Genomic DNA, 24,899 nt, shown 5'->3' with positions numbered 1-24,899 from the left:
TAAACATATTTCTCTGCTCTCTTTTCACACAGCAGGTAAGAAAACCTGACAGGGTGTGCCTGCATGTAACAAAATCTGCATCACACGAGTTGAGGCAGGGAAACACAGTAAGGATTAGTCGAAAGAACGCTGCAGATACTGCAAGAAGTTAATAAGGATCAAGACAGCTGCCCCGTGTGGCCTACAGCAGTCCGAAAGTCTTCAAGGAGGTCCTTCGTTTAGCCTGCTGCACATGATGTCCAAGAAGAAAGATCTTCAAGAATCAGCTCCAGCTCATTATTGTGGATTACAATCATTCTTAAAGTGAGTTAAAAGTCTTCCTCAGATAACGTCTACATATATTTTGTGGGGTGGTCACATTTTTTAATTGTTCCGACGTACAGTTGGGTAGGTTGTAACAATGGACTCCCTTGTATTTGACATTAATTAATTCTGTGACTGAAGATGGGAACATTGATCTTTGTGGACAAATAAAGGTCCTCTGTGTCAACAAACACAAAGATTCAGCGAGTTCTAGATTTTTCAGCCGTGCCTGGTCTCTCCTAATGGAGTATTCTTACAGGTACTTTTACCTCAGTAAAACCTGAATACTTCTTCCATCACTGTCTGTGCTGCTTCCATAGCCAGCAAGACTCAACGGCGACATCTAACGTTTATTCTCGTGTAGAGAAAACCCGCCGCACCAAAAACCCCATTTAAAAAAAGCTTGATTTAGTTTTAGATGAAAGTATAATCTAAATATATACTGACTGGGACTTTTATAACAAACTAACTGTCAAAAGACACAATTCGGAAGTTTCAACACACCAAGGAAACATTAATAATAATAAATAAGTAAACTTTCCAGAAGTGGTTCTCATGTTTCTTTAACGTTACACCCACAGCAAACCGGACAGACTGCTGCAGAACACATGGAAACATAATACACCTTAAACCTGTCCGTTAATGTTTCCCTGCAGCTTTTACTGCTGAATGGACAGATAGGGGCTGGTCATCTGAGCAGACACAGGCTGCAGAGATTGTGTGAAGCTTTATCTCCGCCACAGACTGCAGCCGGTCTCCCTGCAGCACTTACGTTATTAGCGTTAGTTACGTTAGTTGCGTTTGTCTGTCTGCAGCGGGAGAGCGGGACGCAGGGAGGAAGAGGGGGAGGGCGGAGGGAAACACAACAGGAAAACCCTGAAAGGAGGGATTCTTGGGGAAGCCTGGGTTCTGCCAGAGCCATTATCCTGGAAGAGTAGGAGCGTGAACAGCCGGTGACTGGACCAGCAGGACCAGAGCCGAGCCAAGTCCTCACCGGACACCTCCCGGCCCCGCTGCACCGCAGAGCCACGCACCGGGAGGCCGGGTGGATCCAGGGCTGAGCTCATCAGTAAGCCTGGGGATGACCTCCAGACGGCAGGTGAGTGGAGTATTAGTCAGGAGGGCTACATGCTGGCATGCATCTGTCTACAGTAAAGTGTTTTTTAGGTAGCCTATAATGTTCCCAACGTAAGAAAACACAGCCTACACTTTGTACAACCTACATCTGCATTAGTATTGTACATAATAATTTGTACAATGAAAGTAAAACTAGTCATTGCAGACAGATCTGTACACAATAAGATGACAATATTGTAGAACCCAGATGTCTGAAGAGGACCTGCTTTGAACTCATGTGACCCTTCACAGATTGCAGCTTTATGTAGGTGTGTCAGTGCTGCTGCAGCTGTTGTGAAACTGCAGGTGAGCAATCAGGGACAACGTTCAGAGTATCTCACAGTAACGGTATGTTTCTAAACATTCTTTGCTCTGAAAGGTTTCAGGTAAAGTTTATAACGCAGGTTTTAGGACTACTTTTGTAGTACTTTTTGTACTTTTTGACTCTAAAACCCTGTAAGCAGCCCACAGAGGCTGCAGTGGTTTTTAAAATCCACAGTTTATATATTAATACAACTCTTTTTGAATTGTGTCCTTATGCAGGAGTAAAGGCCAACCCGTTGTTTACAGGCTGCCTGTTACATTACGATGTTGTACAGCATGTTGCCTAACTGTGGCACAACAGGAAAATGACCAAAATAGAAACGCTGTCCTGACGGTGGCAATAGAGGAAAGTTCAGTGGGTCAGAGAGCCTGAACGTGGCCGGTCCACAGAGAGGTCCGGCCGAACCCCTCTCACATCAACAGGATTCTGCAGCCGTGCCAGCAGCTCTGTGAGGCTGGATAATGTTCACCATGGTCACCATCAAGCGTGCCAACAGTAACACAATGACCTGATGGTAGCGCTACATAAGAAATCAGAGCATCGCCATTACAGTTCATCCTGAGGGGAACGTGAATGATCTGCATTTCACAACAATGTTACTATATAATAATAGTTCAATAAAACCACAGGGTTCAGCCTCATGGTGGTGCTAGAGGAAAAGTTAAGTGTCCACCAAAGTGAGTAAGATACATCATCTGGGGCTGTGAATGTCTCTACAAAATGCTCCAGTGGACGTCGAGATTTCACAAGATAAGTGAAAACTTTAACCTGCTGCTGGCTACAATTCATCCTCTGGGAACCACGACTATATGCATCAACATAGAGGGATTACTGAGAGACACCTGATTGGTCACCAGCTGTGAACCCAGCTGACCACCTTTCGGAGGGTTCAGGCGACGTGTCAGAGCGCTCTCTTGTGCTTAGAGGATTCATAGAGGATGATTCATCCTCTTGGGACAACAAATGCTCAAAGAAAGCAAATCATGAAACCCATCCAGCAGCTGTTGAGGTAGCTTCTCCTGGAAATATGAAGAGTCATCCTCTGGGTACCCTGAGCGACCAAACATCAGGCCAGTCCAGTTGCTAACCCCTGCTTGCTGGCCTGACAGAGAGAAAAAGTGTCTCCCTCAGGCCTTGATGCTAATGGAGCTAAACTCTCATATAACAGAACCCGTCACCAGTGAAACATTATGCAGGAATGTGCCTATGTCTTGTTTCCATGTTTGGCTCTGGGCTTTGACTGAATGCTGTCATGGCAGTGGGAGTCAGAAGATCTTTGTGTGGACAATCCAGAGGCTGTTTCCTCCTCACAGCTGGCAGCAGAGCTCCGTTCAGCTGCCAGGCCCACAGTATCTGCCTTCCATACAGCTTGATGAATTATTCATGTAGTTTTCTTCAACTTGGCACAAGAGACCATTCTTCTCTGAGTCTCTGATTTGAGTATTTACATCTCTAGAAGCTGATAACATGACTTCTGTTGCTGAAAGGTCAGACTAGTGGTGGTTAGAATGGGTCCAAGCCTTAGACACACGAGAACATCATGTTGTTCCCAGTTACCTAGTTTAGACGTCATGTTCTCGTGTGATGTTGTTATGTAGTAACAGTCTGGGAGAGGACACGTCTGGATTTGCTGCAGAGGAATGTGACAATCTCATGTTGCCTTTGGGAAAAACATCTACAGCCGGCTGTCCACATGGATAAACACCAGTTTCCCTCTGCTCTTCATCATACCTGTGTGTTCAGGTCGCATGAACATCAGACATCATGTGGAATACTGATCGTACTTTATTTCCTTGCAAGGCTTGTTTTTAGGCTGTGAAATACAGAAACAGTTTGTTTCGAATGCATGATTTTAAAGAGGATGTATCATCACACACCTGGAGCTCTGTCAGACTGAAATCTAAATCGCTGTAGCAGAAACAGAGAGATTCTCTTTTTTATTCAAACATTCCTTCCTTGTCAAAACCTTGCACCTACATTATCCACCATGCGCCTCTCCCTCTGACAGTAGTGTGGTAGATTGGGGTGTGTTATGCTAGTTGCAGCTAATGTAGCCTGCAGCAGTTACAGAGGTCAGAATCAGAATCAGAAGGAGCTTTACTGCCAAGTACTGTTTTACACATACAAGTAATTTGCTTTGGTGATAAGGTGCTACACGCAGACAGACATACAGTTGACATAAATAAAGGTAGAAATATATAAATATGGAATAAACAAATGCAAGTTATATGAGAATTATAAAAGAATAGAGAATAATAATACAACTATTTGCAGAGAAAGAACAATTAACAACAAATGTGCAATGTGCCAGGTTTGTGCGTGATATGAAATGAAGTAAAATTTACACATGCAGAGATATTTTCGTTATTTGCAAGGGGGGAGTGTCAGTGGGGGACCCGGGCCTTGTTGATGAGACGGGAAGAAACTGTTTTTGTGGCAAGAGGTTTTGGTCCATATGGACCGCAGCCTCCTGCCAGAGGGGAGAGTCTGAAACAGTTTGCGTCTGGGATGGGAGGGGTCAGCTGCAATCTTTTCTGCTCACCTCAGAGTCCTGGAGGTGGACAGGTCCTGAACACACGTACAGGGGGTGTCGTCCGCAAACTTCAGGAGCTTGACAGACTGCTGACTGGAGGTGCAGCTGTTGGTGTACAGGGAGAAGAGAAGGGGGGAAAGAACGCTGCCTTGAGGGGTACCGGTGCTGATGGTCCTGGAGTCAGAGACATGTTTTCCCAGCTTCACGTGCTGCTTCCTGTCCGTCAGGAAGTCAGTGATCCACCTGCAGGTGGAGTCAGGCACGCTCAGCTGACAGAGCTTGTCCTGCACCAGCGATGATGGAGTTGAAAGCAGAGCTGAAATCCACAAACAGGATCCTGGCGTAGGTTCCTGGAGAGTCTACCTGGAACCTACGCCAGGATCCTGTATATCCTGTCTGTGAGTTCACCTCTTTCTAACTCCACACTAGGGCTGCAACTAACGATTATTTTCATTGTTGTTTCATTTGATTATTTGAATGATTATTTCATTGCATTACCAACATCCCAGTCAGCATGGACCCTCACCAGTTTGCTTTCAGAACCAATAGATCCACAGATGATGCCATCTCCACTGCCCTCACACACCTTGAGAAAAACAACACCTACATCAGAATGCTGTTTGTGGATTTCAGCTCAGCATTCAACACAATCTCCCCATGAAACTGATCAGCAACCTCAGCACTCTGGGTTTAAATACAACACTCTGCAACTGGATATTGGACTTCCTCACAAACAGACCCCAGTCAGTTTGGATTGGTGGACTCACCTCCTCTACTCTAGTGCTCAACACGGGAGCCCCCCAGGGCTGTGTGCTCAGCCCCCTCCTGTTCACGCTGTACACCCACGACTGCTTCCCCCGACATGGAGCGAACTCTGTTGTGAAGTGTGCGGACGACACCGCCATCATTGGCCGGATTTCAAACGAGGCTGAGATTTCATATCGGGAGGAAATTCATAATCTTGTAGAGTGGTTCTCAGAGAACATTACATAGAGCTGATGGTTGATTTCAGGAAGAAGGAGATAAAGACACACACTCCTGTCTCCATCAGTGGAGCTGAGGTGGAGCAGGTGAACAGTTTCAGGTTCCTGGGAATCAGCATCACAAAGAACCTGACATGGTCGTCTCACATCTCCACGCTGGTGAAGAAAGCTCAGAAACGACTTTTTCTTGAGGAAGCTTAAGAATGTGCCAAGTTCTTGTTAACTTTTACAGAGGAGCAATAGAAAGCATCCTGACTGGAAACATCACTAACATGGGATGTGCACAGCCCAGGACCAGAGGGCTCTGCAGCGGGTGATTAAAACTGCTCAGAAGATCATTTGTACCCATCTCCTGACCATCAGTGATATCTGTGAGGTGAGGTGCCTGCACAGAGCCCAAAGGATACTAAAGGACAGCACCCACCCAGCCACAGCCTGTTCACCCTGCTGCCTTCTGGGAAGAGATGTAGAAGTTTCTGCTGCCGCACCACCAGACTGCAGAGCAGCTTTTTCCCCCAAGCTATCAGACTCTTAAACTCTAATTCATCCTCAGGACTGCTCCACTGATGATAGTTTATTTCTGTTTACTATTTTTAAAATTGCTTCTATATTAATGTATATTGTCTGCTATGTAGCAGAAGAGAGTTAAGAACTTAATTTCAATCTATAACCTGTTTTAATGTGACAGATAAACCTACCCATGTACCCTTAATTTAATCTGTATCGATAAGTTGTTAGAAAAGTAAAAAATGTCGATCAGTGCTTCCCTCTGCACAAAATGATGTCCTCAAACATTTTGTTTTGTCCACAACCCAAATATATTCAGTTTAATGTCCTAGGGGAAGAAAGAAATATTCACATTTGAGAAGCTAGAATCAGAGAATTTGGACATCTTTTCTCAAGGACTCAAAGTGATTATTTGATTATCAAAATAGTTGGTGATTAATTTAACTAATTAACTAATTATTGGAACTCGAACTTGTTTCATTTCAAACTCGTAGTTTTCAGCTGACGCTGACATAAAATTTATCACACAGCTCCCTCTGAGACACTGAAGGCAGAAGAACTCCCGACACCTGGAAACACCTGCTGAGTTTCTATGTAAATCATTATTGTAGTTGGTTTGTGATGCTCCACATGTTCCTCTCCTCATGTCCTCCCTCTGTCTGACTGTGTACTTTGGGGTTTTGATGTTCAGAATCTTTGAAAGATCTTTGAAAAAACCTAAAGTCATTGAAAGTTTAATGACTAGGTTTAATCAGCTGTTACTCATCCTGTCTTTAATGAGGCTTTTTTGTGTGTTGACAGGAGCTGATGTGAGCCAGCATGACCGCCCCACATCCTCTTCTCTGTCACACCTTGGGTGAGTCATATTCATGTTCAGTATCATTTAGATGTTTATGTTTGAAGTCTTGGTTCAGTGCAGATCCTGGCCTGCTGAAGCCCTTAACTTGTGTAATGTACTTCACTTCCACAGAGCAGGTCTGTTGCCATTAAAAGCACCATGTCTCTCCAAAAATTATGTTTAAAACAGAAAGAACAGGGAAGCATATTTTTATCTCATCAGTCAGGCCTCTTTTCAACAAAACAATTATCTGTGAGATATACAGTATATAATATATAGTGGTCGATCCATTCAGGTTGTTCAGTGGCCAATGCCGAGATTTAGAGAGCAGGATATATAATGCCGATATCAGAACAAAGATAAGTCCAGTATAATCCATCATTCCTGCAGAGTCCATGTTCCCTCAGCAGTAACGGGTTTCAGATGTTTTATTAATGAAACAGAACCATACTTTGGGTTCTGCTGTAGATTTCAGAGCGTGGACATTTAGGGCTCCAAACTCACCAAAACTCACGAGGGAGGGCGCCAACATTGTTCACCAGCAGCTCACTGTGCTCACTAGGCTGTTGCAGGTGTGTCCACAGACACTTTCTCTTCATCGGCTTTGTAGGTTCAGGTATCGGCCAACCCATTATCTCAAAATATATATATCCCTGATGATATACTGTATATGTGAGATGAAAACTGTGGCAGGCAGGGTGGTGTTCCGCTCAACGTGAAATCCCCTTTAATATTAGAAAGTTTACCCGGGTCTGACACTGTCATGTTTCCTGTGATGTCCTGCAACAAGGGAGACAAGTTTGGACAATAAGTCTGGTGTGAACTGAACGGAGCAGTCAGGCTCAGGGCCTGGAGGGGATCCTGACTCATTAATCCCCTGCTGTTCTGGGGAAAAGGCCTACTAGCCTAGTTACCATATGTTGTGCAATACGGAGCAAGCCTCTGCAGGCTTCTGAGACAGCCTGGGGACAGATCTACCTGTGAGCCACGAGGAGGAGGAGGCGGCCTGGACATGCTTAAGAATATGTATGAAGCATATGCATCTGATCTGGTGACTGAAACATGTAATGTTATTCCACTCAGACGGGTAGCATCTAGGTAGCTCTGCAGTTATTAGGTCGAAATGTAAAGATTTCAGTATCTCCTGAAATACTACTGAAAACTACATTTCAGCACAGGGACCCTGTTCAGGACAGGGGCCTCAAAGGCTTGAAGGGCTTTAAGGTAAGCGCCATTTCTGGAATTCATGAGGGCTGATATCCAAATCTGAAAATGATATGTAAACACATACCGTAAACAGACTGATGATCAATCTGTTATTTAAGGTGTGGATCACAGTGACACACCATCACCTGTAAACTTAAGTGTGAAATTCATTTAAAAAATGTCCCAGCAGGACGTTGTAGAGAAAGCTGTTGTCTTTTTGTCTGCAGAGCTTCTTTAAAAACATTCAGATGTTTGGTGCAGCCTGTGTGAGCCTGAGAGATGAAAAAGTCACCAAAGTAGTCTGAAACCAATAGACACTCAGTGAGCCCAGGGTTTTTGAGCCCCCCTGGAGCTGAAACAATTGCTCTGTTGCACTTGCTGTTGCTTGGGTGTGTAAATTAGCAGTGACAGGTGAAGGGTTGGTTCTTGAAAGCCATATGTTTAGAGTGTAATCTTCCCACCAGCAGCTACTAATCCTCTGTTTCCCATGATGCATTGCTCACTTGTCAACAAAATCTGTTCAGCACACTATGTCATCTTACAATGAACGAGCCAGGTGGTTGGTCTGTTCAGCCCAGAGTGACTCCAGATGACCTGAGGAGCTTCAGATCCATCAACAAGTCTCACCTTGCACACCTGCAGCGTCAGTGTTAGCTTCTAGCCATGGAGATGTGGGAACACCTGCTCAGGCAGTTCACTGCTCCTCAGGTTAACTGGAAACGTAACTGTTTTACTCTGTCAGAGTTCAAACACGCCTACCAGCTGACGGTAACATGTGGCTGTAGGGGAGCTACATGCTGGAACTATTTCTTTACAAACAGCAGTGTATCCATCCAACCAGCCTTCTGTACAGCGTCTCTACAGTCAGTCAGTCAGCGCTGGTTTTGGGTCTACAGGTATGACGGTACCTCACTGACTGTTGGTCTACTGGACATCTGGGCAAACAGATGTACACTGGTCCACCAGCGTTGCGGGTTGTTTCTTTGGCCCTGACCATAGACTGTATATAAGAAATGGACGTAGTCATCGTGACGTCACCCGTTGGTTTGTGGACTGCCATTATGAAGCCTCGAGTTTGGCCGATAGGGCGCCACCATGTCGAGTTTTTGCAGCCAGGAAGTGCCTGGAAGTGACGATACGGCGGAGCTAAGCTTGCTTATTTTGTCATTTTAACAGGGCTGATAAGTCTGTCTAGCGAACAACAGACTTAAAACTAAATGTACTCACCAGAGAAAGTGAACAGCCAACTCCTAATAAGCTTTTTCAGCGGCGCTGGTTAAATTTACACAGTGCTGAGGGTATGAGTCACTCTAGCGTGATTGACAGGTCGCCATGGTAACGACTTATCAATCATAGATAATCCCGCCCTGAAACATTCTCTGCTTTATGGTCTATTTTAAAATAAATGGGACCATAATTTACTAAATGAACATCATTATGTATTGAAGAAGACTTGAAACTTATGCGACTGAGACCATAAACTCATCAGGAAAGTGTTTAACTGGGGTAATTATTCAGCTGAGAAGTAGGGTCATTTTCCCATTATTTCTAATGGAGCCAGACTTCTTTTTGCAACCAGAAGAGTCGCCCCCTGCTGGATTTTCAATAGAATGCAGGTTTCAGGCATCGGCTTCATATTGTAGAATGGAAGCTTCCCGCTTGGCCCTGACCAATCAGAATCAACAGGAGCTGCATAATAATAATAATAATAATAAATTTTATTTATAATGCACTTTACATTTCAGGGAAATCTCAAAGTGCTACAGCAACAAGGGGTTAAAAACAGTTCCAGAAAATAACAATCGCAATAAAACACCGTAACAAAAGATTTAAAACCATGACTGTTAAAAGGCCTTTTGAAATAGAAAAGTCTTTAGGCCCTTCTTAAAAACCTCCAGAGTTTGTGGGGCCCTTAGGGGCTCTGGGAGGGCATTCCAGAGCCGTGGGGCGACTGCCTGGAAGGCCCTGTCTCCCATGGTGGAGAGTTTAGTCCTTGGTTGGTGCAGGCAGTGGGTAGAGGTGGAGGAGCGGAGGTTTCTTAAGGTGGTGAGTGGGGTGAGGAGTTCACTGAGGAAGGCAGGGGCAGTTCCATGTATGCACTGGTGGGTAAGGAGACAGATTTTATATTGAAATTGTATTGAATGGGCAGCCAGTGGAGGGATTTCAGGACTGGAGTGATATGGTCATATTTGCGCCTCCTCGTCAGGGCCCGGGCAGCGCAGTTCTGAATATGCTGGAGCTTTTGCAGTCTCCTGCCAGGGATCCCGACGTGGAGGGCATTACAGTAGTCCAACCTGGAGGAGATAAAGGCATGGATCAACTTCTCAGCATCTAGTTGTGAGAGGGAGGGGCGGAGTTTGGCGATGTTTTTGAGGTGGAGGAAGGAGACCTTACAGAGGTGACGGATGTGAGTGTCGAATGTGAGATTTGAGTCAAGTCTGACTCCAAGGTTTGTAACAGAGGTAGACAGGGGAATGTGATGACCAAAAATGGATATACTGCTGAGGGAGGAGGACTGGGTTTGATGTGGGGTATCGATCAGGATGGCTTCGGTTTTGCTGCTATTTAGTTGAAGAAAGTTGTCAGCCATCCATGCCCTTATCTCCTCCTGGCAAACCTGAAGTGCAGATGGCAGAGCTGAGGGGAGTGTGGAGTCCATTTTTATGTATAGTTGTGTATCATCTGCGTAACAATGGAATGAAACTTTGTGTTTATGGATGATGTGACCGAGGGGTAGTAAGTAGATGGTAAAAAGGGTTGGACCAAGGACGGACCCTTGTGGCACTCCACAGCTGACTGTGTGGGGTGATGATTGAGACTGTCCTAGAGCCACATACTCCATCCTGGCTGTGAGATAAGACTGGAACCAGCCTAGTGTGGTCCCAGAAAGTCCTACCATAGACTGGAGACGGTGAAGCAGGATGTTGTGATCCACAGTGTCAAAGGCGGCCGACAGGTCCAGTAGGAGGAGGAGAGATGGTAAGCCCTGATCTGCAGTCATAAGTAGGTCATTTGTGACGCGGACCAGGGCTGTCTCCGTGCTGTGTGCTGCTCGAAAACCGGACTGAAATTTTTCATATATGTTATGGATGTGAAGGTGATTGTGGAGTTGGGCTGCAACAACTTTTTCCAGGACTTTGGACAAAAACGGCAGGTTTGAAATGGGTCTGTAATGAGCCAGGATGTCGGGGTCAAGTGACGGCTTTTTCAGATGGGGGCGGATAACTGCAGTTTTGAGAGCTGGAGAAACCTGATCATCGGTTTCCAGGAGCACTTAATGTTTTTTAAGACAATAAAAGAAAAATGTTGATGAGTTTCAGCCTGTGTTGAGCTCAGCATCCATTACTCCCTACCACAAAGCTTTGTTTCTCCAGCCAGCTGTCAGACCTATCACAGAATCACAGGGCGAGTTATACCTGTAGGCCGGGACTCAGGTGTCAAAGCACAGGTTTCCTCGTTCATTGTATTCAGGCACCTAAACAAAGAGGCTCAGTAGCTGCACGTTCCACTCCTGGATCTCTACACTGCCTGGACTTGACATGTTCTTTCCCCTCCACATTCAGCAGTGAATACTGTTTATTTACACTTTAGTCCTGTAGTAAATCCTCTCTTTGAGGCTCATAATGTGTTGAAATTCAGAGTGACCACAGTAAAACAAAAGTATCTGTGGTATTTAATACTACGTTGCATTCTTCTGTTCTCAGTGTCTATATCTAACGGGGTGTCCCGCATAGAGGAAGATGAGGATGAAGATGAGCAGGGAGAGAAGTTTGAGTTTGATGACGGGATTGACATCGGACCCCCACAGACGAGTTGCGGCTCTCTGATGAAGAGTGAGTGGACCACAGACACATCAGGGCTGAACCTTTACATCCAGACAAACAAAGGCCAAGAGGCAGCAGGGCCGGACATGACCAGAACCACCAGTACGGTACAGAAGGACCAGAACTCCTCCTTGTTCCACCAGCACTGCTCAGGTGAAATAACAGGCATGTATGTATTTAGATGAGGGGTTGTATGAGTGTAGATTGTAATGTTCTGTTTTTTCTCACCAGATATGGAGGTCAGGGAGTCACCTGAGGGGTAAGCTAAAGAAAACATTTCACTTACCACAGCTACATCTAAATGCCAAACACAAGCAGACCAGTTACCTCTGAAACATCTTTTAAAATCAGTGTTGTGTATCACACACAACACTGATTCTTGGGCCAGGCAAAGAAAAACATTACATGTACCAAATCCAGCTGTGAGCAAAATCACAGAATGACCTCTGAAGTGTGAAGCTGTGCAGTTGAAATGCTGCAATGAGATCCACAAGTCCTGGAATGAATCAGCAGGGTGTCTGATATTATGTTAACGGAGTTGCAGAGCAGTGACATGCATCTCGTGTTATGTTGGACTGAGATTTAGGCTGCGAGTGGTGGTTCTTGTTTTTTGGGACCAGACGTGACCATATTTGGGTGAGAGGGTGGAGCTAGCTAGCTTGGTTAGCTAGGTGCATCTGTAATTAATGTTAACTGTGATATTAGCTGGGATGCTTATACTAAAATGTATGTATTTACACACAGAGTCACAGCTTCACGTGACCCCTGTTGTGTGTGATTCTTTGATTGTCAGCAGACAATCTAGCTTTATTCGAGAGCTTTAAACCACATTGTGTGGTGTTTATCAAAGAACGCAGACTGTGTCTCAACAGAGACACGGTTTACGACCTGCCCCCTTTATATACGCCCGCCTGTTATCATGTGACCGAACTTAATTTAAGTTTTTCTTTTCAAGCATCAGGCAGATGTGATTATCACAGTTTTAGTGAAAATCTCTCCACGATGGGAGAACATGTCTTGTTGTCAGACCACTAAGAATCAGCTGACTGCCACTGTGGACATTTGAAAGTTATAAATACATGAACAGTTCTTTGAATGACCTACAGAATAAAATGCTTGTTGCAGATGTTCCACCTCCTCTGATCTGGGATCGATGGAAGAGTCAGAGAGTTCCTGGAAAGCGAGCTGTACTAATGAAGGTAAGAAATAAGAGGAGCTGCAGCATCTGATATGAACATCATCTGCTCCCCCCCACCCCTCACTGCCCTCACTGCCCTCACCGACCCAGAACCAAGACTCTGTGTCTTTATGGTCACCAAAGCAAAGATGTTTTGTGTTTGCTTGCACGTGGACAGCCCAGACAACATATCGAGCTAAGGAGTGGCTCAGTGTGGTTTCAGAGCTCACACAGCGATTAAACAAAGGTACCCATCCTGCCTGTAGCGTTAGCTCTGCTGGTAGCTAGCTCTGCTGGTAGCTAGCTCTGCTGGTTGCTATCTTGTAGCAATGATAACATGCTGCATTTCAGTGAGGTTACATCTTTTTACTTAAAAAATGTAAATGAGTTCCCTGTTGGAACAGAGAACCAACGGTCCAGCTTCCAGCAAAATGCAGCCAGTGTCACCTAGCCATTAGCATTAGCTGCTCCACACTCCTGTAATGTACCTATACAGAAGCTCACAGTCCCTGATCTGTCTGTGCATCAGCCCCCATACAAAAACCTGTAGTTTCCAGTCATTAGATTGTATATGTAGTACTGGAGTATTGGAGTATTGAGCCGGTGTTTGGGTAGCACGTATGTTTAACAGTATTATTCCAGTCTTAAAAGGTCACAGTAATGTTCAACTTGTTCTTCCCTGAAGGCAGCGAACCTCCTGTTAGAGAATCAGTTTTCCAAGTATTTATAGAGATCACATGAGGACAGGTGTGCTTCCTGTGACTGAGCAGGTAAGAGAGTGAACTGGGTAAAAGCAAGATGACATGAAGCACCCCATAGTCTTTGAAGGGGGTCCAGAGGCCTGCTCAAAAGGATAAAAACTTTAGTTTTATGAAAATTCTATTCACAAAAAAATTAATATTAATTAGAGAAAGTATAACGATGAGTGTAATCAGCCTAGCCACTGTGTAGCTGAGGATGAATTAAGTAATTCAACTTAAATCACCAAATCTCAGATTATTTTTTACATCAGCCTGATGTGTCCTTTAACACTGATGATCTCACTGTTTTGTAGGAAACCCTTCTGTAATACCAGAAGGCGGTCAGGACGAGTCCAGCAGTGCAGTAACACAGCAGGACTCTGTTGAGGACGAGCTGTCCTCTTTAGCCAGTCCACAGACTGATCATCAACCAGCTGCTGCAGACAGAACAACCAACCAGAGTACAGAGACCTGCAGCGCAGACAACCTGGTCAGAGAGCCAGAGGTGGTCTATGATGACGTACCTGCTGAGAACCTACAGCAGCCGGTGAACGGTGAGGCTCTTTACGAGTCTGGAGCGTCCAGTGTCATCTAACACACTGTGGACAATAGGAATAACTGTTAACTTAAATATATGAAACTACAACGTGTTGTTCATCTATTGGCTTCTGTGTGCAGATGTTGAGGACATCTACGAGGACATCCAGAGACCTGATCACCGTGGCTCCAACGGCTGGAGCTCCAGTGAGTTTGAGAGTTATGATGAGCTGTCTGACAGTGAGACTGTTCCTCCGGCCCGCAGCAGCAGCAAGGTAACTCCTATTGATATAATCAATACATTTAGATCATTTAATGTGATTCAGCTTTAGGAACACTGTGTGTGTCAGCCAGTGTTGGGCAAGTTACACAGAAATATATTACTAGTTACTTATTACTCCTTAAAACAGTAATATTATTACTTTACTTATTACTGGGTGATAAAAGTAACTCGTTACCTTACTATATTACTTTCCAGTGTTTCCCGCAGAATGACAGTGGGTGGGGGGTTATTCTAGCTTTGGGCAGGTTTTTGCAGCGGTGTTCAGGAGAGAGAGAAAGAGGGAGCGAGCGAGGAGTTGCTGCACGAATATATGCTCCTCAATAAAAAATGATTTAAAAAAAAAACAGAAAATCAATATGTGGCGGTCAGCATTGATAATTATCCAAATCATAGGCTAAGTATGGGAAACACTGCTTTCACTACCACCCCCTTCACCCCCAAACACGGCAGTCTCTCCCGACTTTTGAACTAATACCATATTCCACCGCAGCAAGGAGTGTGGTTGTTACAAAGCATATAGCCCAGGCCTAACGTTTCTTAACGCCACCGGCTGAAATAAAAGAATAAAGCAAGTAAATCCCGACTTTTAAACAGCTGTTTTTCTGCACATGCAGCCTGTTTATAAGAGCAGTCTTCAGTAGTTATAAAACGTTACGTTAACGCCACTCTCTGCCGACGAGTCCAGTGTCAGTGGCAGCAGCTGCCGGAGTTTCTTTCTGGAAGTTTCACGTCGCTGTGCTGCTTCAGCAGATGCTCCAACAAATCAGATGTAGAAATGTTTGCGGTTGAAATCTTCTTGCTGGTCGCTCAGAGTTTACAATAGACGTCAATCTTGCATCTTAGACTGTGACACAATAATGGCCGCAGCTACTTGTGCCGCTGAGCTGCCGCACAGTCGTGGATTTACGTCAAGGATGGTGCGTTCAGTAACGAGTAACGCAGCGTTACTTGCCTTAGTAACTAGTAATAATATTACCGTTTTAGAAAAGTAATTAGTTACACTACTAGTTACTGGGAAAAGTAATATTATTACAGTAATGCGTTACTGCCCAACACTGGTGTCAGCGGTGGACTACAGCTGGATATTCCTGCTCTGATAGAAGGGGACGGACTATGATGAAGAAATGAGTGTCCTGGACTTTATTCCAGTTTCAGCGGAACATGTTATGGTTTCTGGAAATACACAACAAAAATAATACATGAATATTAAAACAGTTCTGGCCTCCACATCAACACGCTGTAGGATGGAGAGGGTGGATAAATTTGCCGTAAGCTGTATGCTGCCCTCTATTGGCTGAACATCTGGACAGGATGAATATAGATTCATGGTAATATACTGATGCAGTGATCACTCTATATTAATAATAGCCTTGAGATAACCACAGACTGGTCCAGTACTTATGAGTATATTAATAAAGCAACACGACCACACAGACTAAACCTTATGCTTTAAGGGTAATGTTTGGGACATCCAACATTTAACCACATTAACATCATTGGAAGTGTCAACATGCAGTTTCATGCAGGCACAAAAAGAAGAACCAGAGTCAGTTCATACAGACCAGGTGCAGGTTGATCTGATCCTTTTACTGCCACCGCTGGGCTGGTGTGAAATCGTCCAAGTCGTGGCAGAAACGGGGGGTTTATCCATTTAGATTTGTGTTTCTCAAAGGGGGTGTTCAGAAGATGATGGGGGCGCTAGAAGTAATATTTTGGAAAGGAGAGCACTGAGCTGCTTTTTGGGGGCGTTTGTTGAGGTGAAAGTTTTAAGGTGAGTTTACACCAAAGATTCACAACAGTATGAGTTTAAACTACTTGCAAAAAACTGTGGTCTGCAACATTAAAACCTGCCAGTTTACTCCACTGCAACTGGACGAGACGGTGTGAGTCATAACTACTCTTCTATTCAGTGTTTCGTCAGCTCCTTGTGGCGCAGCTCCGTGCTGCCTTCATGGGAACGGGAAGTCAGTATCATCCGTAAAATTTCACCTTTCTATCACCGTGCTTACACATTCACAAGGGGGATATTCCGCTGTCTGACTTCCCCTGAAAGCAACTTAGCATCCAGCACCTGATCCGACACCAGCGAGTGCATGTGACATTAATCAAGTGGACTCACCTTGCGCTGTGAATCACATTGTTTGTTGTTCAATTAAAAAAAATTTGACGTTAAAAACTGAGCCGGTGTCTTGCTCTGTGTGGGACTGTGAGCTGCACTTTATCCAAGCTGCTGAAGTTAACGTGTGTGGATTTGAGATCTCTACCTGATCACAGTGTTGCTTAGGCTACCTGTCAACCGTTTACCATTCTATCCCGCAGTTATCCCGTTTAAATACATGACGAGTGTGTTAAAACAGACGAGCTAGCCTATTAAAGTCCAGGAGTTAATGACTGAATTAAAATTAATTAATTTCTCATTGAGGGGGAAAAGGTGCCACGATCACATTTAAAGAGGTTACTTCCCCAAACAACAGACACAAAGAGGAAGGAAGACTAACTCATGTGTGTTGACTCAGCAGGGATGAGATTAAGTAAGTTGATCTAGAGGAGAAACATATTATAAAGCAATAAATACCTGAGAGCCTTACTGCATTATGTTCTGATATATTTTTATAGTTTGAATTGTCACCTTCCACCTGAATTTTGTGTTTCCCTTTATATAAATAAAAACATTTCCAGTATAAATTGGTGTAGAAATTTTTACCAGAATGCAGGAAATTAAGTCTTTAATGCTCAAAATCCTGTGGGGGAGGTCCCACAGACCCCCCACTTATTAAGTGCCCCATCCAAGAAAACAGTCTCTGTGTTTACAAAAACCTTCGGAGGAACACTGACTTATTAATTACATGACATGACTTTTTTGTTCCCTGGGAAAGTCATAAAATTGTTGTTTGTAATTCACTTATGTGCTTTTTTCATATTTTTAATAACAATAGTAACTACACAGTGCTAATAATCAACAATATTCAGGGCAAATAGCCAACATCTTTTTTGATTGGGGGCGGTAAGGACCCTGGACAATGGATAGGGGGCCGCTGGCCCGAAAAAGGGTGAGAACCACTGATTTAGATGAAGAATTCCTCATAATATTTATCTGGTGTGAAAATACTGAGTTATGCTTCCTTTCACTCAAGTGCTCCACATAGTAGAGGTGGAATTGTTGGAATTGTTCACTGAATGTTAACTTTACATTATGTGTGTGCATCAATGCGATTGCCATGTGTTGAGGAATTGATGCCTGTTGTGAAACATGCTGAAGAGGTTTGTGTCGTTCGGTGCCACCCTGGAGAGGATGTTATGTTTTTGTCCACATGCAGGACGTCTGGTCCTCTGAGTTATTTTAGTTCCACTTTTTTTCAATTAGTTTTGCTTTCTGTATCATTTCAGGATTACATTTTTTTCTGCTGTGTTGTAGTTGTATTTCCCGTATCACCACCATTCCATTATTGTCCCAGACTTGGAATGAAATGGCTGAAGCTTAACTGAACTAAGATTGCTTTTGAAAATAGACACGTTAATAGATTATATTTATCAATAACAAAATGCAAAGAAAGTGAGTGAACAGAGGTAAAATCAGATCAACATCTAGTGTGACCCCCTTTGTCTTCAGCATCAGTTCTTCTAGGTAGACCTGTACATAGTTTCTGAAGGAGCTCTGCAGGTAGGTAGGCCCAAACATCTTTCCCACAGTCCTTCTGTGGATTCAGTCCGCCTCCGCTGCTTCTCTCTCTTCATGTAATCCCAGACAGAGGTGATGATGTTGAGATCAGGGCTCTGTGGGGGCCACACAAGTTTCTCTGGGGGCCACACCATCACTTCCAGGACTCCTTGTTCTTATTTAAGCATAGTTCTGAATGACTTTTGCTATGTGTTGGGGCTTGTTGTCATGTTGCAGAATAAATTTGGTGCCAATCAGATCCCTCCCTGATGGTAATGCATGATGGGTAAGTATCTGTCTGTACTTCTGAGCATTGAGAAGACCTTTTTATTCTGACCAAATCCCCAACACCAATCCTGCAGGATCTCCACCATGCTTGATGCTGCCTGCAGACTCTCATTCTTGTTCTGCTCTCCAGCCCTTCAGTGAACATACTGCGTTCTGCTGCAGCCAAATTTTGACTCGTCAGTTCAGAGCTCCTGCTGCCATTTTTTCCTGCAGAGTTGAGTCTCTTGGCCTTGTTTCCATGTCGGAGGCTTTTTGAATTCTGACCAGACTTCTCCGGACAGTAGATGGTGGACCAGGGTCCCTCTGTTTCCTGATGGTGGACCAGGTTCCCTCTGTTTCCTGATGGTGGACCAGGTTCCCTCTGTTTCCTGATGGTGGACCAGGGTCCTTCTGTTTCCTGATGGTGGACCAGGGCCTCTGTTTCCTGATGGTGGACCATGTTTCCTGATGGTGGACCAGGCTGTTTCCTGATGGTGGACCATTCCTGATGGTGGACCAGGTTCCCTCTGTTTCCTGATGGTGGACCAGGGTCCTTCTGTTTCCTGATGGTGGACCAGGGTCCCTCTGTTTCCTGATGGTGGACCAGGGTCCCTCTGTTTCCTGATGGTGGACCAGGTTCCCTCTGTTTCCTGATGGTGGACCACCTGATGGTGGACCAGGGTCCCTCTGTTTCCTGATGGTGGACCAGGTTCCCTCTGTTTCCTGATGGTGGACCAGGTTCCCTCTGTTTCCTGATGGTGGACCAGGGTCCTTCTGTTTCCTGATGGTGGACCAGGGTCCTTCTGTTTCCTGATGGTGGACCAGGTTCCCTCTGTTTCCTGATGGTGGACCAGGTTCCCTCTGTTTCCTGATGGTGGACCAGGGTCCTTCTGTTTCCTGATGGTGGACCAGGGTCCCTCTGTTTCCTGATGGTGGACCAGGGTCCTTCTGTTTCCTGATGGTGGACCAGGGTCCCTCTGTTTCCTGCAGCTCTGAGCTGATGTCTCTGCTGGACATCTTCAGACTGTGAAGAGATGTAAGCGTGATGTGTCTTTCATCTGCTGCAGGAAGTTTCTGTGTCTACGGCCCTCAGCGCTGCCTGTTTCTTTGACCTTCTTCAAAAAGAGCTTGGACAGCACATCTGACTTGGACTCACACGACTTGGATTCAGCACTCTGAGTCGTTGCTGAGAATATTGATTAGTGCAGCTTATTTTTAGCATTTTCGCTGTTGAATATAAAGGTACTGAAAGTTGTGACAAAAATATCCACCAGTGTGCTGGCACACTATAAAAGTCCAGAAATCATGTTGGTGGGGAAACCACAGGCAGTTGATATACAGTGTGAATGAAACCTGGTTTGATGAAAAGAGGAAGTGAATTATTTCTGGCAGCCTTCGCTCTGTCAGCACTTCTGTCTTCTGCTTCTGTCACTATGTGTGACTCCTGTTGGTGGACTTTCCACCTCCGCTCATGTGTTTGTGTTTTGAAGAGGACTCTGTGTAAGTGGAGAAGCTTTCAGTGTTTTGAAGTCAGTCATTAGGGACAAGGTTTGTCAGCTGTAGCTGCAGGTCTCTGTGTGTTCTGGAGGTTTGATAAGAGGGACGCACTGATACATGAGGTAGGTTTCTGTAATCAAAGTAAATACATATCAATAACCGGAGCTGGTTATTACCTAACAGTGTTTGTCCTGTTGGCTGTTATTTCATTAGATTTGAGCTGATTTTATTTTTAAAGTTGATACTAATTAAGCAAAGTTCAGACAGTGTTTAAACATGTGTTTTGGTTTTAACAGTCAGTTTTGAACAGACTTTGGTTAACTGGATGGCAGTTTCTAACAGAGTGGAAGAAGTTTGAATGGACATCAGTGAGTTTCAGTTCTGTATGTGGTAGAATTCAGTATTGAGTTTGAATGTTGGACCTTGAGGTGTTTATTAAACACAATAAACACGTGCTGATGCAGGTTTGCTCTGTGTAGACTCAGATCCCCTGTGTGTCTGAGCTGAAGGAAGTTCGCCGCTGGGCAGCAGACGCCTGGCTCAAGGTGCCAGTATACTTCATAGACATCCAGTGTTTTACTCTCTGATGCTTCTTTCTGAAAGTCAAGACTAAAACTGTGTGCATGTCGGAGGAAACAGTTTGTGATGTATATTCTCTGTCACTAATCTGAAGGTTGGTTCCCATCTTAAAGTCATAACATGAACTAATATATCTTGTGTATTAACTGTTCTGTAGCAGTTCTCCTTCATAACCAGACAATAAATGCATCAGCTGTAAATGACTCTGTGTGACTTCACATGTAGATGTTGTATTTTACTGCTTATTGTCTCAATATGTCAGCACTAAAGAGCACTAAAAGCAACTACAGTTACATGTAATGTAATATTGCCACTTGTTCTGCCGCTTGAGCTCAGCTTCATCAGCGTTTAGTGTAGAAGGTTCAGGTGCAAACTCTGTGATGTCTGACTGGACTCTGGGCTCTGCTTCTGTCTCCTGCTCTGGTGTTGGACCTCTAGCTGCCTGCAGACGTGCTGAGGCTGAAGGAGCGCTGTGCCGTCACCAGGAGGGAGCTGGCGGCGCGTCTGAGTGCGCCGCATGTTGCCCACATCCGGCAGAGCTGTGACAACAAGGTAGGACACTCTCTTCCTCCTCCTCTTCTCATGGGTACAGCTCTGTCTTTGAGGGAGGAAGGGCTTGTTATTTGGTACTTTTAATGGAGAACCTGGAATCCACCAGCAGATGTGATATTTTAGTTTTAGTTCCTGATGTTATTGTCTGCAGTAAGTGTGGTGATATATCCGTGCTCACGGTGTGCTTTCCAGGTGCAGCAGCTGATGAAAGCAGCGAGGAGCGGCACCAAGGACAGTTTAGAAAAGACAAAGTTAGCCATGATTCGCAAAGTGTCCTTCCTGCACAGAAAAGACTCCACAGGTACTGAAACTGGAACAAGCTGACCTAATGTAGAGTCTCGTTTAGCACAAACAGTGTGCAGACATTCAGAAGCAGTCCTGAGCAGCATGTGAACAATCCCTAGTGGCAGACAGGTGTAACTGTGGTAAAATGACTCCATAGACTGGCAGACACTTACAGGATCTATCAGCATATTGGGAGACCTGAGGACCACCCATTAAACATTCTCAGAAGACAAACAGTAGAAAGACGTGGAAGCATGAGAAGTTAAAGGAAGCTGCAGACGTCCTGTCAGGCGGTGTCTCCGTCTCTGTGTGGATAAAGTGCTTGTGTTTGGTGTTGCAGGTGAGGGAAAGGATGATGCAGGTTACCTGGATGTGTCTGTGTGTGAGTTCAAGCACCCTCCACCACAGCTCTGCCCCATGCCGGAGGGGCTCAGCAGTCAGCAGGTGTGTGTGTGTACACTCATGGCCAGGTGCACAAGCCTGTGGCTCTTATTTAGCTGTAAGAGAAGCAGGTAATCAAGGTTTCTAATAGAGGGTATGCGTTGATGTCACTTCACCTTCCGGAACACGCTGGACTGAGTGGCAAAACATCCGTTAACATGGCTTATTTTAGCAAAGCGGGAGTAAAACAAGTGATTATTTGCTCAACTTAAAGGTAGTCAGACTCGACAGTGATCCTTACTGCTTACCAAAGTACCAGTGGTCCAGCTCTTTCCCATTTTAGATGTGTTGTTTGTGTTTTAGCTGATTCAAGCCAACACTGCTGCTCGTCTTTCTGCCACTCAGTGAGCGTAACTGCGTAACTGTGACGTCATGCGCATACCCTCTATTGTTGTATATTTTATCATGTTTTAGTAAGAAGAACCTGTTAATCGCCCTGTTTACCTATTGTCTGAATAAAGTCAGGATCTCAGCACTAACTCCATCTCTCTGTAACACTGATAATGTTAATTTCACTTATTAACAGCTTCTACTTTTCTGTTTGCTCTGTTGTTGTTAAGCTGATGTCAGTGGAACTCAACACTTGCAGATGTTTCACATTAAAAGTCCTCTAGCAGCTCAAAGCAGCCCAGTGCTCCTCCTTTCTGGGAGTTTGTTTTTGTAAAGCATCACAGAAAGAGTTGAATTTCAGAGATGGAAGCTTAACATCGATCAAAACAATAAAGCAAAATAGAAGCGACTGGAAAGAATCGGTGAAAACAGTAGTTGAGATATTTTAATTTCACCTTTTCTTTTATGTTTTATTGAAGGTGCAGCACGCAGTGATGTCGTGGTGTAACACCTTGATAGGTATTGCAGGTGTTTTTGTTCCAGACTGATTTGGAGTTTCTCTGTGCCTCCTCAGGTGGTCAGACGTCTCATCCTCAGCTCCATCGTGCAGAGTGAGAGCAGCTACCTGGAGTCTCTCAAGAGGATCCTCCAGGTGAGTCACAGCTCAGGTAACACACTGCACGGCTTTGTTTCTGTGGGAGGAAGTCAGTATCTGAAGGAGGCCTGCTGGTCGTGGATGCTGTTCACGGTTCATCTGGGGACTAAACCAACAGCAGTGGTGATGGAGCAGTTGCTGCTGTTGATAATAACCATTTCGGCGCTTTTAAGAAATGACGAAAGTGCAAAGTACACACAGCTGAAAGCAGCTGAAAGACAGGTAAACACAGGTGTGCAGGAAGCCACTCTGACCTCTCTCTGTCTGTCAGGAGTATCAGCAGCCTTTGCAAGAGACGCAGAACTGGATCCTGAGCCCCAGGAAGGTGCGTCAGGTCTTTTACCGTCTGCAGGAGATCCACCAGTGCCATTCCATGTTCCAGATTGCCCTGGCCTCCCGCGTGGCCGAGTGGGATCACAGCGAGAGGATCGGAGACCTGTTTGTCGCCTCGGTCAGTCACAAACCTTTCCTTCTTTCCTACCTTCAGTGCTTCCTTCTGTCATGTCTTTCCTTCTGACTCTCCCTCCCTCTTACTGTCCAGATGATCACTCACAACCCTCGTTTGTAACACATTCCTAAAAGTCTCTGATCCCACTGATGACATCAGCCATGTTGTTGTACTAAATTTATTTCTGTGGGTAAAAATTGTTAATATATATAATAATAGTAAAGAAATAAAAGACCTTTTCTTTAAACTTAAAACTGGATCAGAAGGACAGCAGATATTATTTTATATTTTTTATCAGTTAAAACTCCATTTTCCTCTGGTATCTTAACCCTTAAGATTAGTGACACTTCATTGAAGCTACATGATGTTCACGCTGAGTGAAATGTATCATGGCTCAGGTCAAAATATTCTAGAGGTCTTGTTCATCATTTTTTTGCACATCAGTTGTTAGTCTTTGCTGAGCGTCCAGGTGAAGTTTCAGGTGAAATATTTCCTGATGTCACACTGTTCCCTCCACAGTTTTCAAAGTCCATGGTGCTGAACGTGTACAGTGACTACATCAACAACTTCACCAATGCCATGGCACTGATCAAGAAGGCCTGCATGTCTAAACCTGCGTTCCTGGACTTTCTGAAGGTTCGTTTTAAACACGTCGCTTTGGACGGTTTCAGTCGAGTTTTTCACTTCATGGAACTGAAGCCTTATTTTGACTAACACACCAGCTGTGTATTACAGTCTGGACTGTGTATTGTTTCAGTTTTTCAGACAGTGAGTGTTATTCAACAGCCCCGGAGCCACAGACCGTTCATTATCAGGCTGCAGCCTCTGTCTGTTCACACAGACAGTGAAGATAAGATTTCTGTGGTTGACGGCAGCTACACTCGTTACTCTAAGTACCTGCAATAAAACCAGTTAATAAGTAACAAGTTCTCCATTAATACACCTGTTCAACAAGCATGACCATGTGAACACGTCAACATCCATATTTTAATCTGCCGCTGTAAACACAGCGTGCTAACTCGGCTAACTGTTGAACACAGACCTTAAAATGTGGCATATTTTTGTAAACTGAGATTAACCAGAGGTGGAAAGGAGGAAGGACTGATGTTTGAGTTCTTTTTAAACGTGTAACGTGTTTAATGTAAGGAAAATGATTTGTTACAGATTAGTGTGAGATATTACTGGGGGGGGGGATTTGCGGTCGTCTTATGTACATGTGTTCACTCGGTTAAAAACTTGGGAGAAATTTTCCCAGCACGGAGCAGGTGAAGCAGCAGTGAACACTCAGGGTGCAGATGTTGGTTTTGGTTGTTTGATTGGCTGCTTCATTAACAAGCGGCTCACCTGCTGCCATGAAAACAGATCGCGGGTGGTAAAATACGGAAAAAAGACGAGTTCTGTGTCTTTTAGACAACTGAATGCACAGAAAGTTTGGAACATGAGCAGAAAAGCTGCTGAAACACAGGAGCTATTAAAGTCCAGGAGTTAAGTTGTGTTTCCCTTTACATAAATAAAAACCTTTAAACAGGAATTTGGTGCAGAAAAATTCACCAGAATGTAGGAAATTAACTGTTTAATGTTCAAAATGTTCAGATAACTCAACTTTGAAGATTTATTAAAAATAGTGTTCTACAGTTTCCACGGCTTAAATGAATGTTAGGCAGCCTTCATGATGAACTGTAATATTAGACACACGTATACAGTGAAGACATGTGATATGAAGAAGAAAAAATGCTTTTTCACCAGGAATCTGGGACAAAGGCTTTTCTTAATGTAAAATATTCAGCTGCTAAACATAGAAAAATAATGAGAGTG

General features: G+C 44.4%; 1 protein-coding gene across 3 annotated transcripts in view; it reads left to right on the top strand.

The window, feature by feature from the left end:
- Positions 1 to 1,108: 1,108 nt before the first annotated feature.
- LOC119904953 (rho guanine nucleotide exchange factor 10-like protein) overlaps positions 1,109 to 24,899 on the top strand; it is a 56,392-nt gene continuing 32,601 nt past the window's right edge. Inside the window, exons 1-14 of one of the 3 annotated variants that reach the window (XM_038721572.1) lie at positions 1,109 to 1,402; positions 6,569 to 6,623; positions 11,516 to 11,788; positions 11,867 to 11,894; positions 12,761 to 12,834; positions 13,867 to 14,106; positions 14,231 to 14,364; positions 20,274 to 20,339; positions 20,812 to 20,925; positions 21,118 to 21,226; positions 21,551 to 21,654; positions 22,556 to 22,633; positions 22,908 to 23,087; positions 23,604 to 23,720. In XM_038721572.1, coding sequence (XP_038577500.1) covers positions 6,587 to 6,623; positions 11,516 to 11,788; positions 11,867 to 11,894; positions 12,761 to 12,834; positions 13,867 to 14,106; positions 14,231 to 14,364; positions 20,274 to 20,339; positions 20,812 to 20,925; positions 21,118 to 21,226; positions 21,551 to 21,654; positions 22,556 to 22,633; positions 22,908 to 23,087; positions 23,604 to 23,720 — 1,554 coding nt within the window. In that variant the 5' untranslated portion in view covers positions 1,109 to 1,402; positions 6,569 to 6,586. The remainder of the gene's footprint in view (positions 1,403 to 6,568; positions 6,624 to 11,515; positions 11,789 to 11,866; positions 11,895 to 12,760; positions 12,835 to 13,866; positions 14,107 to 14,230; positions 14,365 to 20,273; positions 20,340 to 20,811; positions 20,926 to 21,117; positions 21,227 to 21,550; positions 21,655 to 22,555; positions 22,634 to 22,907; positions 23,088 to 23,603; positions 23,721 to 24,899) is intronic. The other 2 variants (XM_038721574.1, XM_038721573.1) reach the window with 2 other exon arrangements.

Source organism: Micropterus salmoides, unplaced genomic scaffold (assembly GCF_014851395.1).
Source record: "Micropterus salmoides isolate LMB-PRFRI ecotype aquatic unplaced genomic scaffold, ASM1485139v1 Ms_hic_scaffold_16, whole genome shotgun sequence".
Lineage (NCBI taxonomy): Eukaryota > Metazoa > Chordata > Actinopteri > Centrarchiformes > Centrarchidae > Micropterus > Micropterus salmoides.
The sequence above is the reverse complement of the archived record's forward strand: the minus strand, read 5'-3'. Positions and strand labels throughout refer to the sequence as shown.